This window comes from Pseudorasbora parva, chromosome 24 (assembly GCF_024679245.1).
Source record: "Pseudorasbora parva isolate DD20220531a chromosome 24, ASM2467924v1, whole genome shotgun sequence".
NCBI lineage: Eukaryota > Metazoa > Chordata > Actinopteri > Cypriniformes > Gobionidae > Pseudorasbora > Pseudorasbora parva.
Genome location: NC_090195.1, coordinates 3,839,002 through 3,857,311, shown reverse-complemented (window position 1 = coordinate 3,857,311; position 18,310 = coordinate 3,839,002). Strand labels below are relative to the sequence as shown.

Below are 18,310 nucleotides of genomic sequence, written 5' to 3'. Positions count from 1 at the left end.
AAATATGTACGTTTTAATCTTGTTTATTAATTTTGGTGCATATATATTTAAAAAGACTTTTTTTATTCCAATATATTTACAGATTCCAAAACTAATAAAAATACAGAACACACTAGAGAAATTTGTGTATACGTTTTACATTATATATTATATTAGTTAATATTTTATATTAAATGATTACAACATGCTTGAAAATATGTTTTAGACACAATATAATATTTATAAATATTCTAATAATAGTTACAGACAATGTTTATAAATCCTATGAATACCAATCTTTTGCTGTATAATTTGCGTTGTTCAGTTGATACTGTGTGTATGTGGACTCTAATTGCCCGTTAATTTGAGCCCTGTAATTGCCAAGTAGTCTAGAAACACTTAAAAAGGCACTTTCCAATTTGTAGTGGCACACTTTAGAAGCATTTTTTCATTTTTTAATCCAATTCTCTTGCCTTGGCTTTTTGCCTTTATTATAAAGGATGAAAGATTTCTTGTCATCTAATAATGTGCCTTGAAATGAGCGAGTCCAGTGCACAGTGAATTAATTACAGGGCCAAATTTACAGGACAATTAGTATAATAATCTAGAGTGTGTGTAAGCCGTACCCCGCCTCTTTGGAGCTGAGCATTTTGGCCCATATGAGGTCTGTGTCAATTGGTTCTTCACGGGGGTTGGTTGAGCTGACCTGCAGCATCAGACTCTCACAGGGGGCGCCAGTGAGCGTCGCCAAACCCTCGATGGCACGACCGGCCTGCAACGCAAAATACGAGCCGTGCAGCTTCGCAAGAGCCTTTTCTATCAGAGCGACCCACAGCTGCCTCCGCTGAGCCTAAAAACAGGAATAAAAAGAAAAAATTCAAACAATGACACAAGCCTTTAGCAGAGAATATAAAGCAGCAAACAGGGATGGAACATACTTTATATATACACACCAATATACACATATCAGGCATAACATTAATAACTATTATTGTGTCGGTCCCCCTTTTTGCTGCTAAAACAGCCCTGACCCCTCCAGACATGGACTTCACTAGACCCCTGAAATTGTGCTGTGGTATTTGGCACCAAGATGTCAGCAGCAGATCATTTTAGTCCTGTAAGTTGCAAGGTGGGGCTTCCAGCAGAACATTGCCCAAAGCATCACACTGCCTCCACCGGTTCGGCTTCTTCCCATAGTGCATCCTGGTGCCATGTGTTCCCCAGGTAAGCCACACACACCCGGCCATCCACGTGATGTTAAAGAAAACATGATTCATCAGACCAGGCCACCTTCTGCCATTGCTCTGTGGTCCAGTTCTGATGCTCACGTGCCACTGTTGGTGCTTTCGGCGGGGTCAGGGGTGATCATGGCCACCCTGACTTGTCTGCGCAACCACATGGGCCAGCCTTTGCTCCCCACGTGCATCAATAAGCCATGGCCGCCAATGACTCTGTCACCGGTGAAGCTTTGGAGCACTTTTGATAGATACTGACCACTGCAGACCGGGAACAGCCCACAAGAGCTGCAGTTTTGGAGATGCTCTGACCCAGTCGTCTAGCCGTCACAATTTGGCCCTCGTCAAACTCACTCAAATCCTTACGCTTGCCCATTTTTCCTTTTTCCAACACGTCAATTCTGTGGACAAAATGTTACTTGCTGCCTAATATATCCCACCCACTTACAGGTGACATGAGGAAGAGATCATCAGTGTTATTCACTTCACCTGTCAGTGGTCATAATTATGTAATAATTTGTCTGATCAGTGTATATACGCATGTGTGTGTTTGTATAATATTAATAATATATATACATACATTTCTTTTTTAGATTAAAAAAATATTTGATATCCATTGATTTACAATGAATTTATCATTACTTCACATGTTGCTTAGTAGGTAAAAATGTGCAATTGTTTATTTACTTTGGGTGGCAATATTTAAAACTGGACACAGACCTGTGAGAACAGCAGAAACCCGTATTCGTCACAGGGCAGCATGTCATCCACCAGAACCGTCGTCCACGTTCCATCTTTACAGAGCCGGACCTGATACGCTCCCTCATGGCATATGGTTCTGGTGATCATCACACGTTCCACCAACTCAGGCCGCTCCGCTAGCACTGCCAGAGCGCTTAAGAACCTGTGAAGTACAGCAGCATGTACAGCAGCATAAGAGCAACATTCAACATTTCAATCCAACATCACTTCCTCTAAAAACTTGAATACGCCGCTGAACGAACCACTAAACTGGGGCTGAAATTATTGTGTGCCTTTTGAACACACAACATCAAAACCAAGATGATAACTAGACAATAGTATGCAGTCCACACTATATATTGAGCTGTATGCAGTACACTAGTTCTCCATTTCAAACACAGACATGCTTCTCTTACCAGCAATTTCCCAGAAGGCCTTGCAGGATGTCAGAGGGGCGGGGCGTCCTGAACACAGACCACTTCACACCGCGATCCTTAAAATTATTGCAGTTAATCTCATGAGGGCGGAGCCACTTTTTGATTCGCTGCTGGACGCTGTCATTCTCTGGGAACCCAACCGAACGTGGACCCGGAGGGAAACTGTCATCCACGAAGTTCACCGCGTTCTACAACACACACACACACACACACACACACACACACACACACACACACACACACACACACACACACACACACACACACACACACACACACACACACACACACACACACACACACACACACACACACACACACACACACACACACACACACACACACACACACACACACACACACACACACACACACACACACACACACACACACACAAAAAGATGCATTTGCCATCATTCACACAAAAAGATGCATTTGCCATCATTAAATAATGTTTATATAATATAAAATACTTTTTGTTTTAATTAAGCAAACAAAGCAATACAGATAAACGCACAAAAAATTAAGACAAATATTGACCTGGAAAATACAAATAACAGGCAAATAAGCTAGCTCACGAAAACAAGAAATACATAATACAAGAGGAAACAAATGAACAAACATAAATGTGAAAGTGCAAAGCATTGAAAGTATGATATCATTTATTGTTTTTACATAAAAAATAATTACATAATTAAAAAATCATTTAAAAGTGTAAAATACATCTCAGTGTATAATATTCATATTTTAATCAATTAAAATATGTATTCAAATGTATGTAGATATCATGTGATCATTAAATAGTGTATACAATATAAAAATAAATTCTACAATAATATTTGTTTAAATATGGTGTAAAATAATTTATTTTTCAAGTTCAAGTAGATTTAATTTGTCATCATAATGTAAATTAATTAAAATATTAATACAATATCTGTAATTAATATGGCATAAAAATGTCTTTTTCTTAAATGTCTTATTCAAATGTACGCAGATCTGATTTGTCATCCTTTTCTTAGCAATATATTTACTAAGTGAAAGTAGTGATATATTCTATATACACCATGTAAAAGTAGCAGTTCTTTGCAATATGTGTATATAGTAATGGCATGCAATTTATACATTGTTTTGACAGATACATACTATTTGTACGTCAGTATTGTTGTACATTAACAGGATGCAATAATAACAGTGTAAATTATTATATTTATTAAAATTATTAAATGGATGCATCCTTAAAGCCCTCCCTCCACTTACACATAACCCTACCTATAAAAAAATGCTTTTATTATTATAAAAAATTTTTTGGGGCATTTTATTTCCATTTTTCATTTTTATTGAAAGTAAATGCCTTTCCGATGTGATATGTGATGGGAAAATTTAGAAGGATTCAAACCCGGGTCGATCGCGGCAAAACCAAGATTCTTAGGTGCCATTGAACACGTTGGTTTTTTTTATCTTGTTTTTTCCAAACATGCATTGTTAGTCAGAACTAGTGTGAACAGCACTTGCTAACAAGGCACGCTATTTGCACTTTGTGTGAATAGACATTTTGTTTTTTGTTTTTTATTAAATATGGTGTCAAATAATTACATTTATGTAAATGTCTTTTGCAATCATTAAATAGTATGTTTACAATACACACTGGAAGTAACTGTGAATTTTATTCAAATCATCTAGACTTTATTTATTATAGTTTAAGCTATTTCAAATAAACCCCCTTAACCGGGAAAGAATGCCAAGTCACCTTAAAAACAACACTTCTAAATCACTGTCAGTATCACAGCTTCATAAAGTCTACATGTTGTGCATCAGTAAAAATGCAATAAACCAGTGCAGAAGCTTCTGGACCAAAACTGCACCAGATATTCTGCAGTACCGTATATTGTCATGGGTAGCAGCTCACACTGCACAAGATTTTTTTTCCTTGCAGGAAAAACATGTATATGCCGGAGAAATAGGGGTCATTTTGCCTCTGGGGAGCCGTTTAATTGCTGCTGCAACCATTTCTAAAAATACGTCTCCCAGGTTGCGAGCGCAGACAGTCGCAGATCGGACGAGTTACTGGGAAAGATGTGTTCAGACATGGAAATGTGGTGAAAATAAATGCCAACTTGCGTTTTAGATGTTCGAAATCCCATTCGCAAAGAGAAGGAGAGTGTCAGAAGTACTCCCTGATTATTAATCATATTATGTTAATATACAATGTGCCAGTTATGCAGAAAAAACATCAGGCTCTAAACTTAGATAATGATGCATCATCTTTTTAATAATGCAACTATTCTGAAGTGAGAACATCTGGGTCAAACCACAGCTGGACATATAACTGAAATAACATTCATCTAGGTTGATCTGATCACAAGTAAACAGACTACAGATCAGACAAGTTCTCAGATCAGATCAGATCGCTCGAAGCATCTTAAGAGGTGCTCAAGGACGCTTACGGCCACGTCACATTTGCAGTGTAAACACTAATGCAGCCTGATGTGCCCTAAAAACACTGTGCAACAAAAAAGCAAAAGGATTCATCTTAACTTGGCCCAGAGAAAACCTGAGGATTCATATCATGTTGTATCGACCCTGCTGCGGAAATAACGCATGTATTCCGGAAACCAGAGACCCTAGAAAACCTCAGATCATAAGAGGTCATCGGACAAGCATTTGAGACGTGGAGTGTCTTGTAGTAGCATACAAATATGTTCAACCTCTAAGATGATAGTAAGTACTTATTGACAGGTAATGTTGAGATCACAAGCTCTACACACGGAGGAAATATACATGTCCAATTTGATTTGACTACCAATCTCAAGGATACAATTTAAAAATTAGGCAAAGGCTTGCCAAAACACCAATCCATTTCTAAGGACTTCATCAGAGATATCAACTTGAAACATAACTGAAAGGAAAACTCAGATCTATGAAAAGCTGTTGAAGTTTATCTCCAGGCAACGGAAGACCAAGCCTGCATTTATGAGTCTCATAATCAAGTACGTTTAAAGGGTTAGTTCACCCAAAAATGAAATTTGTCATTAACTCCTCACCCTAATGTGGTTCCACACCCGTAAGACCTCCGTTCATCTTTGAAACAGTTTAAGATATTTTAGATTTTAGTCCCAGAGCATATGCAAGTGTATGCACACTATACTGTCCATGTCCAGAAAGGGAATAAAAACATCATCACAGTAGTCCATATGAGACATCAGTGGGTTAATTAGAGTCTCTTGAAGCATCCAAAATACATTTTGGTCCAAAAATAACAAAAACTACGACTTTATTCAGCATTGTCTTCTCTTCCGTGTTCCTCAAATAAAGATCCAAACGGTCACGAATCAGAATCGATCAATTTCTGAAGACAATGGAACGACATTAGGGTGAGGAGTTAATGACATCAGTTTCATTTTTGGGTGAACAAACCCTTTAAGACTCGTAATTTAAAGTCCCCAGAGTGTGAATGTTAAAGTTTTAGCTCAATTTTTTTTACAGCATGATAAAATTGTCACTTTTTGATGGTGAGCAGAAAAACACACAGTTGTTGTGTTTCCCTTTAAATGCAAATGAGCTGCTGCTTCTTTTCAAGAAGAGGGCGGAGCTTCAAGAGCTTGCGTTAGCAGCTCCGATTACCTCACACTAAATATGTACGAAACTGTTCAGCCTTTTATGGTCAAACCGGAGTCAGAAAGTGATGGAGACGCTGAAGAAGAAGTGACAACATGTAGAATGAAGCAGGACGTTTCTGAATCAATTACTTGAATTAATTTATGAGCTGATGAATTTATGATTTAATTATCTTCAAGTCATTGATTAACATATTCTGATAGTCTATAAAAAGGTGGTGTGGGAACTGTTTAAAGGTGCACAGAGCCAGAGAAAATCTGCTGCATAAAGAGAGAACAGAGATAGTTTAGTTTAGTTGTTATGATTATAACTTCATCTTGCTTTAATATTTGTGTTCGTACTGTATTGCAATAAATGTGAAGACTGATCTGACAGCTTGAGCGACTCCAAATGTGTCGACAAAAACAACGCCTCCTTTTCTCAACATGGCCTTTGTTGCGTATTCCTGGGGGTGGGTTTATGTAAATTTGAGGGTTAGTGATGTCATTAACCCATAGGGGTTGCACAAACTAAACTCGAATTTAATGCTCTGCCATGACGGTTTGAGCTTGATGTCGACTAGTCGCTGGCCTATAGAGGGGACAACAGGACAAACCACTTCCTGACACTCATGCTCTGTTTCCAACAGTTAAAATGACAAATAGATTCATACTCTGAGAGAGCACCATAAGAACATAAGAAATGTTTGATTGTGCCATCTAGATGCTTAAAACTGGTCAGGAGAACGCATGTTTTAAACAGCTTATTGCACATGAAAGTTAATCGGCGTTCTTAACTAATGTACTGCTGCATTGTAATGCACACACATAGCTCGCACATCACTCAGAGACTGCGCGGGCCACACACAGAACCATCCAGTAGTGCAGAAATGTAGTCAAAACTGTTCACTTATTTTTCAATCAACTAAAAAGGAACTAGCATGTTTTTAGTAACTAAAACCCACTGCTTCACTATTAGTAGACACTGCCAGGTAGAATTAATTCACACGCAATCTCTCTCTCTCTCTCTCTCTCTCTCTCTCTCTCTCTCTCTCTCTCTCTCTCTCTCTCTCTCTCTCACTAATGCATTCATTTAATGTAATCTTTATTGTGCTACTTTATATTATATATAATATAAATATAACAACCCAAAGACAAAATAACTGATAAAAAAGCTGTTATGTAGGAGCAATAACCTTGTGGGCAGCGCTGTGTCATATACCACAGCTGTCCTCTACACAACAAAACCTGAGTTTGAGTCTCAGCTCAAGGTTCAGGGTTATTTGTTCATTAATGACGTCATCAGTCGACTCGACCTTCATCACATAAATGTCGACTTTAAAAAAATCTGAAGTCGTTCAACTCCTACTAACCCGTGAAGATGTTGTAGTCCCTACCAGCCGTTTGTTGCAGTCCTTTATAAGCTATTTCTGTAAAAGGAAATATCTCCCTTTGCTTTAAACATCGTAACTGTGCAGATGTTGTTTATGCTCAAACATCAACAGTCAACCACCACTTTAAAGTACAAAGCATAGAAATGTTTATGCATAGTTAAAACTGCTCTGTGTTCTCTTCTGAAACATTTATTGAAAATGGACAGGGATCAAGAACACAAAGTCTGGTATCAGACTCTCTCGACTTCATCCTTTCTGCCTGAACAGAACATCACAAGCTGTACAACTGCTGTCAGCATCTCCTCAAACACAAAGTCTGACCACTTCCCCTCTAAGAAGGTCAGAAATGTATCAAATATTTAGCAGATATATGGGCGCCGCTGGTTTCATAATGCACTGTGTTTTTGATACTGGCTCGGTTTCAAAGATGGAGCTGTGGTTTGATTCCAATGAAATGTCAAGAGAACAGAGTAGAACGGATGTTTAGATGATGCCTATTTAGCTGGGTGTGATAGAGATATATATATATTACAGTATATTGTGAACACTACAAATATCTAGTGATGCACCAATGGATCAATCACTGACATTTAAACCGATATTAAAACAGATTTATTAATAATTAATTAGGTAGATCTAATGTGTTGGATATATTTTATTCAGCAAGGATGTATTAAATTGATGAAGACATTTATAATGTTACAAAAGATAAACGCTGTTCTTTTGAACTTGGTGGAAAGTCATTGTACTAAATCAAACTGACAGTGTCTTACCTCTCTACAGAAGCTGACGATATTTTCCCACAATTCCTTGGCCTCTCCCTCATCCGTGCGTCTGCGGGCCTCCACATGCATGCTCTCCCTGCGTTTGAGCGGTTTTCCTATTTTCCGCAGATTCAGGTACTGCTGCGGGGTGTGACACGCCGCGCAATGCTTCATCCTTCCTTCGTTCAGCAGCGTGCACGCGGGACACGTCCACTGACACACGCTCTTGTCCTGCGGCGACGGAGACGAGACGGAGGAAGATGAGGCTGAAGTAAAGGCACGCGAGTGGGAGTGCGGTTGTTTCCGAGAGCACGACGAGCAGTTGGACGGCTCAGAGAACCCGTGCAATTTGGACGATCCGCAGGCCGTGCAGTGGCCCGTTCCCGTCGGATTGCGCAACGTACATTTGGAGCAAGCCCAAGAGCTGAAGTCCGGACTGGACGGCGACGCTGGCGTGAAGCGCACAGACTCGCCGAGCACGTCAATGACATCACCGCCCGAACCGGGCCGCGACCCTCGACAGGCGTCGCACCGGCCGGCAGATGAGGAAGGAGGTGCTGTTGGGGCGGAGCATCCGGGACACTTCCAAGAGGGCGGAGATGTGACCGGAGGGGCAGGGTTGTTAGGCTCCTCCTCCTCCAGCACACTGAGGCGCTTAAGTGGGTAATTGTCTGATGGTGGGATGGGCTTAGATTTATTAGGGGGGCAGGTTGAGGGTGATGTTGGTGAGGGGGCGGGGTTTGGAGGACGTCCAGGGGGAGGGACTTCCCTCCGGCTTCGAGGCACGGGATTATTCTGAAGCGAGGACAGGGAAGGGGGTAGAAACGGGACAGGGGGTGGAGACGGGGTTTCCGAAGGTACTTGGGGTGGGGAATCTTCGGTCAGATCAATGAGAAGAGGTGCGGACGCTCCCGCCGTTTGTGTGGGAAACCCTGCCACAGGTGTACGCACTTCTGGGACCACTAGCGCTTCGGGAGGGATTTTCGGTAAGGAGAGTTTTCTAGGGCCACCACATGCTGAGCATGACAACGCCACCGGGGTGTTCACTAAAGTACAACGAGGACATGCCCACTCACCCCCTGACCCCTCCCCACTCATAGACACCTCCCCGTTGGACTCGGCACATAGGGACTCCCCATTGGCTACCTGCCCTTTGGCTTCAGGGCTGGAGATGGGGTCTACAGGAGTGGGCGGGGCCGGCTTGGGTGCAATGGGTCCGTTGGCCGTAACTGGAGCGGCTCCGCACACAGAACATGAGCCTAATCCATGGTGATTGGTCAGGGTGCAGCGTGGGCAGGACCAGCGAGGTTCCTCAGCACTGCTGAGGCGCAGAATGTGGTTCAAATCCGGCTTCTGTCGGGGAGCTTCACAAATGGAGCAGCGCAAGGAACCGCTGGAGTTAAGAAATGTGCAGCGTCCACATGACCAGTCAGAATTCCTCACAACTGCTGCCATCGAACCAGGAGAATGAGAGTGACTAAAAGAGAAAGAGAAAAAAAGAGATTAATAATAATTAACACTGGATATGAAAATTCAAGTTCCGAGCACAAAATACATACACAATACACAAATGTGGGCAGAACGGAGATCACAACGAAAAGATGCAGATAAGAAAACCATACGGTATTAAATTGAGTTTAAAACATATTTGGTCATATTATATATATATATATATATATATATATATATATATATATATATATATATATATATATAAATCAGGCAAATAGGCAATTAATATAGTAATTAATTTAATTGATTACTATATATATCTTTACAGAAAGACTACATTTATATTGTAAGATTTTTAGTTTTTTTTGCTGTCAGTGGCTTAAATAATAACTAATTAATTGCAATTGTTTTTCGGTAAATAAATCACAATTAAAAACATCAGTTTTTTTATATTTTTATAGTGTAATCATTTCACACTTTCCAAATTAATGTATACTTTAAATGTTTGTTGTAATGTCATCTTTTTATTAATAAAAGCCAGCATCACTGATATTAATACTGATGTCTATATTATTTTTTTTACATCAATGATAGACATTCATTACAGTATAACCTAAAGCTATACTAATTTCAACATATTACACTATTTTTCATTACATTATTATTATTGCTTAATTGCTTTTACCGTTGATATATAGGGAGCAGGGTGGATAATATAAATACATAAACAATACTACTAAATACAGGCTTAAGATCAACCAAGGATTAATAAGATTAAATAAAAAAGAAGAAAATATCTCCGATATATATTAAGAACAGGCAAGCCATGAACACGTTTTGAACACAACTGTGTTTTATATACTGTTGGTCTTTGGGTCGGTTCCCTGTGAGCATGCGGAGACATTTGGCCCTGAGTCTCCAGAAGCCGTCACACACACACAGTAAGACATTTGTACTGCGAGTCACAGTCATTAGCACTGGTCAAACAGAACTGGCCCTCATCCCAATCCTCACTGCGTATGTGTGTGTGTGTATTATATGACTCAGTACTGATACTAACTGTCGGCTCAAAGAGGATCACACTGATAAATAATGCAAAGAATCAAAGCTTGTGTAAGTATCCGAGTGTATGTGTGCAGGACAGCAATATCCATACTCTGGATATTGGCATTCAAAATCCAGAGTATGGGTGTGTTTGTGACCTATTAACACAGCTGGAAAGAAGGGAATTATTAGCGGAAATAGTTTATTCCGCGTATGTGATATAACAGCATTCCAACTGCATCATGCGTTTGGCTTCAGGCTGATGAACATAATGTAGGAACAATGCTAACCAGAATCCGTTAAAACACTCATATTTGAGTCACATAAGGCAATCTGAAATCTGAGGCGAGGAAACACCTTTCACTGCGCAAACGAGGAAAGGACATACGAGGTGAGAGAGCCATCAGAATTCATAGAACAATCCATTTTTATGAATTAATATGGACGTGTGCACTCAGGCTTGACGTGTCCTATATAGAGACGACGACACAGGGCGAGCTGTCATACTTTTCTCCAGATATTATATTTCTCAGCGTAGGTCTATTTTTAAAAGTCAATTTCTACAGACACAAACCTTGATGGCTCAGCTACAAAACAGTGATTGTGTTTGCACAATTATTGAGCAGGAACACACACACAGTTCATCAAACACAAAACGGCGGGGCATGTTGTCACAATGAAGCCTGCTTATAAACATCTATTATTTTTCAGCAATTAATCAGTTAACAAAAATATGAAAGGCAATGCTGAAATAAGCTATTGTTTTGGTCAATACATAATAGCATAATCAATCCATTTAAATTCATTGCTCCAACCTGATATTCATGAATACATATTTCCCAACAAACTGATGAAAATATGATGATCCAGTATTTTTTTGTTTAGAAGACAACATTTTGAAAGCAGCATACCACAGCATACTGACATATTAAACAACTGTGTGTTTGTGTATGTGTGTGTGTGTGTGTGTGTGTATCTGAGTTAGAGAGATAGTTTATTCTGAATTGTGATTGGCTGAGGTGATAGGAGCTTGTTGCTATGGGAATAAATCCTCAGTAAAGCCTCAGAGAACAGCAACTCACTTTTCTTCCACTGATAAAACACTCAGGAAACATCCTGATAATGATCAACACACACACACACAAGCTTGCACACACGCACACTAGAGGCGCTCAGCTGGAATCATGGAGTACGTCACACTGGGACACAGCACTTGTGTCTCCAAGTGTCAAAGGTCACAACAAAGGTGAAGTGTGTTGTATTTTTGATGTTGCACAACTTGACCTCAGACAAACGTTATGATGAAAAGTAGATGGAAATGTAAAACCTATAATTATGACTAATTCTGTATAACATTTTTCTGCATTTTTAGTGCTATTGGGGGGTCAGTATGTATGTATTTAGGTGTGTGTATATGTGTGTAATATATTATATATATATATATATATAAATACATTAATTAGACTTTGTTGTGGCAAAATGCAAATCTTGGTATAGCCATATGTTTACCTTCCCATGGTGTGAGATATGCAGTACATGACATACGTGTACTATGAGCTATACATGGGCTATGTGGCATCCTGACTTAAACAACGGCCTGTATGGAAATGTACTGAGAGGGGAGGATGCTGCCAGCAGTATAAGAGATTGTGATTTCTGTTATGACTTCAGTGTACGCTTGGTGTGGCCTTGTGGTTGCATCAACCGTGCCTCTTTCTTGCAAGAAACTTTTTATTATTAAATAAACCTTTATAATTATAATTGGCTAATGTTTGTCTCTTATTCAGTGAAGCGACGGAGTTAGTTATTTTGCCATTACAATTTGGTGTCAGATAGTGGGATTCCTTGGATGTGCCGTCTGGACCCCGTGAGCGGACGGTGACTGATCATCCTGGACGTTAGAGTCACAGCCTTACCCCGACAGGATTGAGGGAGAAGGGCCGACCGCTCAGGGGGGTCCGGAGGGTCCGACCACTGGAATCAGAGAAAACGAACCCGAGGTGGCAACGGGACGCTTCTGGTAAGAGACAAACTTAAAATTCAGGGGAATTTTAATGTGTTTAAATGGGACTTTAATTTGAGAACTTGGTTTAATTTGAGAATTTGGGTTTAAAAGATTTGAGGAAACCTTAATGGTAAAAGAGAAATCCATAGTGAGAGCCTGACTCTGTGATCATCGTGACTAAGATATTCTGGGAAAACTGAGATCATGGAACGTGATCAAGAAGTTTTGGGAGAATTGAGGTTACGTGGGTGATTGAAATGTTCTGGGAGAATTGAGACCACGCAAGTGGTTAAGAAATTCGGGAGAAATTTAAATCATGCCAGTGGTAAAGATATTTCCATGAGGATTGAGACTACGTTAGTTGGGGAGGATTGATATTTGAAGATTAAACTTGGAACGAGTTTTTGAGAATTCATATCCGAGGAAGATACTAAGGGGTTAAGACATCCGGAAGAAATTGAGATCACAAAGAGGGCGCTTGGAAAAGCGTCCGACCCGTCTGTCCTGGGTGAAGGATCAGATCTGTGAGAGACGTTCTACAGATTAATAGCGTGCACGTGAAAGATCACAGAGACAGACTATCAATATGGGGAAATCTCAAAGCAAGCTAGCAGAATATACACCGGTATTTTGACAAATGAGAAATAATATGGGAAAAATGCATGCAAGGTATAAGGAAGTAAAATAATTTGATTATGATTCCCAGAAGAGGGAATGTTGTGTTTCACCAGACTGAGAGTCTGTTGGAGAGGGGAGATAAATCAAAAAGCTGTTGTGGGAAATGTGTGTGAGAAACGTGAAATATGCTATGTGAAGCAGATAACAGGGAAAGTGAAAGCGTTGTCTCGTCACACAGAAGCCACAGCTGTTTAAAGATCGCTGGTGAGTATGAACTTTGATTAAGCTATGGATAACAATTTGTGTTAACTAAATTAGAGCTAACAATTTGAATGACATGATCAGTAAATCAGTAATGTGATCAGTCCGGTAAAAGATTGAGACTATAGAGAGCAAATGCTGTAAGCAGCTCTGCTCTGAAGCCCACAGTTTAAAGAAATAAGCAACGTATGAAGGAAATGGGCAGCAATGTTTTAATTCTGTTTAAAGAAAAGTAAACAGCAACCTAACAGGCTATAAAAAATTGAGAACAAGAGAAATTCAAATTTTAGATGTTAAAGCTTATTCGTGGATTTTAAAATGGCTGGGGTGTCATTTAACCCCGGAGGGAAAATACCAGTAACTGAAGAATTGTATATTTGGAAAACCAAATGTGATATTTGTTTTTGGGGAAAAGGCAGATGTAAGATACAATTAATGGCAAGGCATTGTATGTTTTATTGGACCAGAGCTCTCTTCTCTGACTGTCCGAGCAATCGCCGCTTTAGGCACCGCCTTAAAGACCAGAAACCAGACCGAAAAATGCAAGTTTCCTGAAGTACAGAGAGGGTTTTATTGTGGTCAGCAGGACCATTTTACACGTAACTGTGTACATGCACCCATAAGGTGTTGAAAATGTGGCAAATGAAGTGCACCAGACTAAAATCTGTAATGAAACTTAGTAAAGCGAAAGAAACAGAGATGAGATTTACACTCTGTCTAAGAAAATAATGAAATAACAATAAGGTTAATAAATGTAATTATTTTTGGGAAGGAAGGAGCTGTGATCAATTTAATTTTAATCATGAGGTAAAATTAAAGATGATAAAACATATTGTAAGAATCTAATTTTGTAGAGAGTTTAAATGACAAAAAAAAAAGATAATAAATATGTTCTTGCTCTTCTCACTTTTGCAAAACTCTGATAATGCTTGTTGGAATACTGGTTGTTGTTGAAATAACTATAGTAATAAGTTGGAAACCAGAGAAGCTGAAGTTTTGGTTTCAAAAGATAAGCTTGAGCTGAGCTAATAAAACAATTTGCTTATCTGAATCTGCCCCCACCATTTCATTTCTGACTGGTGCTGTGGCCTAACTTGAGGAACAGAGACTCAATCTGGAGTGGAAATTGATAGATTCATGTAAAAATAAAAATTATGATTATTTGAAAATTAGATTTTAGTCTAAGGATAAAATTAAAAGGAAAAGGATGTTTTAATTTGAAAACAATTTTTAATTCCTAGCCAGATCTTACATGAGCTAGTGTGAAAAGTGAAATGTTTATGAGAATGCAGTGTGCCAGCCCTGAAGGCCTCAGAGTCTCTCTCTCTCTCTGATTCCAAATCAGCTCAAAGCTGATATTTGGCCCAGTGTCACAAGATAAAGGCACAGGGCAGCAGTTAAAAAAAATAAACAAAATAATAATAATTCATAGAGACAATGATTTGGTAAAAATGAACGATTGCCATTGAGAGGGCAATGATGAATATTCATGATGAAACAATGTGATGTTTTTCAAATATAGACTTTAAAATGAACTGAAATTTGAGACTAATGTGTTATATGATCAGTAACTTCCATGTCTACTCTTAGCCACCACCATGTACAGAACTGATGGCCTTGGTCACAGAACTTTAAATTGTTATGGCTAGATGCACTGAGAGTGATTCTAAGCACTGCTATGTTGCAGGTTTGAAGAGGTACAATGGATTTTAGTGATTAAGTAGTGTTATGATTAACCTGTCTCCATGTTTTACCTATATTCAGCAGACTAAATGGCTCTGGTGACTCTTGAATGCACTTTCCCCAAGGCTCCAGAAAAACATCTGATCCATTTTTAGGGTCAAAGATCTCAAGCGATGACCAATGTGAATGAGGGTGATTCGCCGAAGACGGGTAAGATCCTCTTTTGGCCAGCGGGGGACAACCTAAGACATGGGGGTCACCGCCATTGGGCACTTCCAAGAAGGGAGGTGTTTTATGTGAGGTGTGTATGAGAGTAGAACCGATGTCTGTGAGGCCAGCAGCATCAGTAAGGGGGGACGCTGTGGTTGTAGGGGCCGAGAGTCCAGACAGGACACAGCATGGCCTGCCCTAATAATGGCTCCTCTATACCACTCACTCAAGTACCGCACTGTTTGTGAATGCCAGGGAAGACCCTGAGTGAAAGTTATGATGGTAAAGGTCATTCAAGAGCCAGCTGAGACCATGAGGTGATTGTCATTAACTTTTGTGGAGACCAGAACAAAAATGTATTAATTGGTATCAGTAAAACTGTGTGATATTGAACTAATATGTCTCTATCATAGTTTTAAATCCTGCAGGTCAATAGATATGCAGAGGATAATTTGGAGACATGGTGATGGCTTTGAGATGAGGACGGCTTTTGAAGTTTAGAGAGAAGGTCTGGAAAACAAAAGGTATTTAAACTAAATATAACTTGAAAGAATATTTCATAGAATTTAATATTAAAGTTTGTTCTGAGTAAAAGTCTCAGAGGCTGTTGAAAAGATTATCTGTGTAAGAGACAGAGAGTGAGAGAGAGAGAGGCTGGTTGTGGAGGCAGAGATGGCACAGTGACTGTTAAAACCTGAGACAAAACAAAAACAATGGCATCAGCTGACCTGTTACAACAACTTGGCTGGCCTTTCTAAAGACAACTTAATAGTGAATTTGAAACTGGTTAAGAGACCAAGTAAAAGCAAATTTTGAGAGTGAGCAGTTCATATTTATGTGTCCTGATTAAGTGTAGTGTTTTAGCACTACAGATTATTAAGTTAAACGAAAAAACTTGAAAAGAAGCTAATTATTCTGAGTGAATCGGATAAAAAGATGATCCAGATGAACATTGGGACGAGCTTTAAGTGGATTGATATCCAGCTCTGTCTGTTAAGGGTAGTTATGACTACTTTTGTCATTTATGATGTTGAATTATATCCTGGATTGGTAAAAGTTATAGACTTGAAGCAGAGACAAAGTGACAGATTGGCTGAAGTCACTATTGAAATTATCCAGAGACCTCATCACAATTCTGAAATAATGGAGGGCGAACGAGAGAATAGAACCGCTAAAAAAAAGTTTTATTTGTTTGATTCCTCAGAAGGGAAGAAAGACATTTGATTAATATAGAGAATTACAATTAATGTAAAAGAAAATAGGGCTGTTAGGCTTTCTGTGTGACTGGGATTTTAATATGAGGACAATAATATTTTGGTTTGTGCAGAGCAGAAGAGATAAGTGATACCTAAACAAGAATGATCACAAGGTGCAGTCACAGACTAAGTATTTGATAGAGGAATAATGGGACAGGAGAGAGAGCCCCAAAGATTAATAATGACAAATTTGAATACTTTATAAAGACCATATAAATTTGTAAGTTCTTGGTAAAATTATAAAAAATTTGGTTTAAGTGCTAAGTTGGTCTAGTGGGGATTTCATGATAAGTATCCCTGACAGATGACAGGAATCAAGGGGTTTAAGATTTTGGTAATTTGGAGCATACACCTAAAGAGTTTTAATGGATGAGCCGTTGAAAGATAAAGGGTACTTTAAAGGAAATCTTAATTAATAGATTTTGAACGTTTTGCTAATAACATGGGGTTGAAAAGTGATTTGAAAAATAATAGTGTAAAGAGCTGATTGAATGTAATGAATGGATAATTACATAGTTTTGATGAAAAGTTTTTCAACATTAAAAAAAATTTAGATCATAAATGATTGAGGATGTATATCAAGTGCAAATAAAATTTGGAAATGATAGCAGACCCTTCTTGTGTGCTGGTAAGAGAGGGTGAACAAATTTTTCTGAAAACAGAACCAAAATGGGTTTACAAATGGCACATAACTATTTGTGAATTGGGGCAAAATAAAATGCAGTCTGATGAGACAGATTTTATGATGCCTGATGATTTACATTGCACATCACATATCGTATTGGAATGAGAAAGTGTGTGCGGTTTCAGTGAGCTTGTCAGAAACGCAGCTTCCTCTCTATTTGATAGCAGGGGAATGTGTGACTGGAGGAAGGTCAATGACACGTTGAGATACAGTGAGAAATTGGGGGGTTTTAATTCTGACTGTGAGCATGAAATTGAAGTAAAGCGAATTGTAACCACAAATGACAAACACACACGTGAAAAAGACAAATATGATGTTGAAAATTGAGGCAATTTTGGGTATTGAACCAGTGTTTGAATCACTGTTGAAAGAAGGCATTATTGTGCCATGTGACACCTGACCGGTGCGAACTCCTATCTTTCTTGGGGAAAAGATTAGGGACACAGGTCAGCCAACTGAATGGCGGTTTGTACAAGACTTGCGGGCAGTTAATTCGGTGGTGGCAGCAGTTGAGCAGGCCGTGATGGCCTCTAGAGAATTTGTGGGGTACTCTGGCATAACACTAATGGTTCCACATTCAGTGACTTTGATACTGCAAGAACAGAAGACATACCATTTGTCAGCAACACGATGGTTGAGGTATCACACGATTATGCTTGACATGCCAAACATCTCCGTGAAACGTTGCACAGTGCTGAACCCCGCCACACTCCTGCCAACGAGGAGGATGGCAAGGAACACCACTGATGCATAACAGCGCTTGAACAGGTGTGTACCTCGAGTCCTGACCTTTTGGACACACCTCTCGAAAATTGTGACAATGTCCTCTTTGTGGATGGCTCTGCTTACAGAGATGCACAAGCAGGTTTAAGCAAAGTGGGTTACGCGGTAACAATCAACTTTGACACTTTGCGTTTGGGCAGCTTGCCACACAATTATTCGGCTCAAGCGGC

The 18,310-nt window shown here is 39.4% G+C and overlaps 1 protein-coding gene across 5 annotated transcripts in view; it reads right to left on the bottom strand.

The window, feature by feature from the left end:
* capn15 (calpain 15) overlaps window positions 1-18,310 on the bottom strand; it is a 42,176-nt gene that overhangs the window by 9,946 nt on the left and 13,920 nt on the right. For all 5 annotated transcript variants that reach the window (XM_067434573.1, XM_067434572.1, XM_067434574.1 and 2 more), the window contains 4 exons: window positions 8,153-9,620; window positions 2,372-2,580; window positions 1,935-2,118; window positions 606-829 (listed from right to left, as the gene is read on the bottom strand). In XM_067434573.1, coding sequence (XP_067290674.1) covers window positions 606-829; window positions 1,935-2,118; window positions 2,372-2,580; window positions 8,153-9,620 — 2,085 coding nt within the window. The remainder of the gene's footprint in view (window positions 1-605; window positions 830-1,934; window positions 2,119-2,371; window positions 2,581-8,152; window positions 9,621-18,310) is intronic.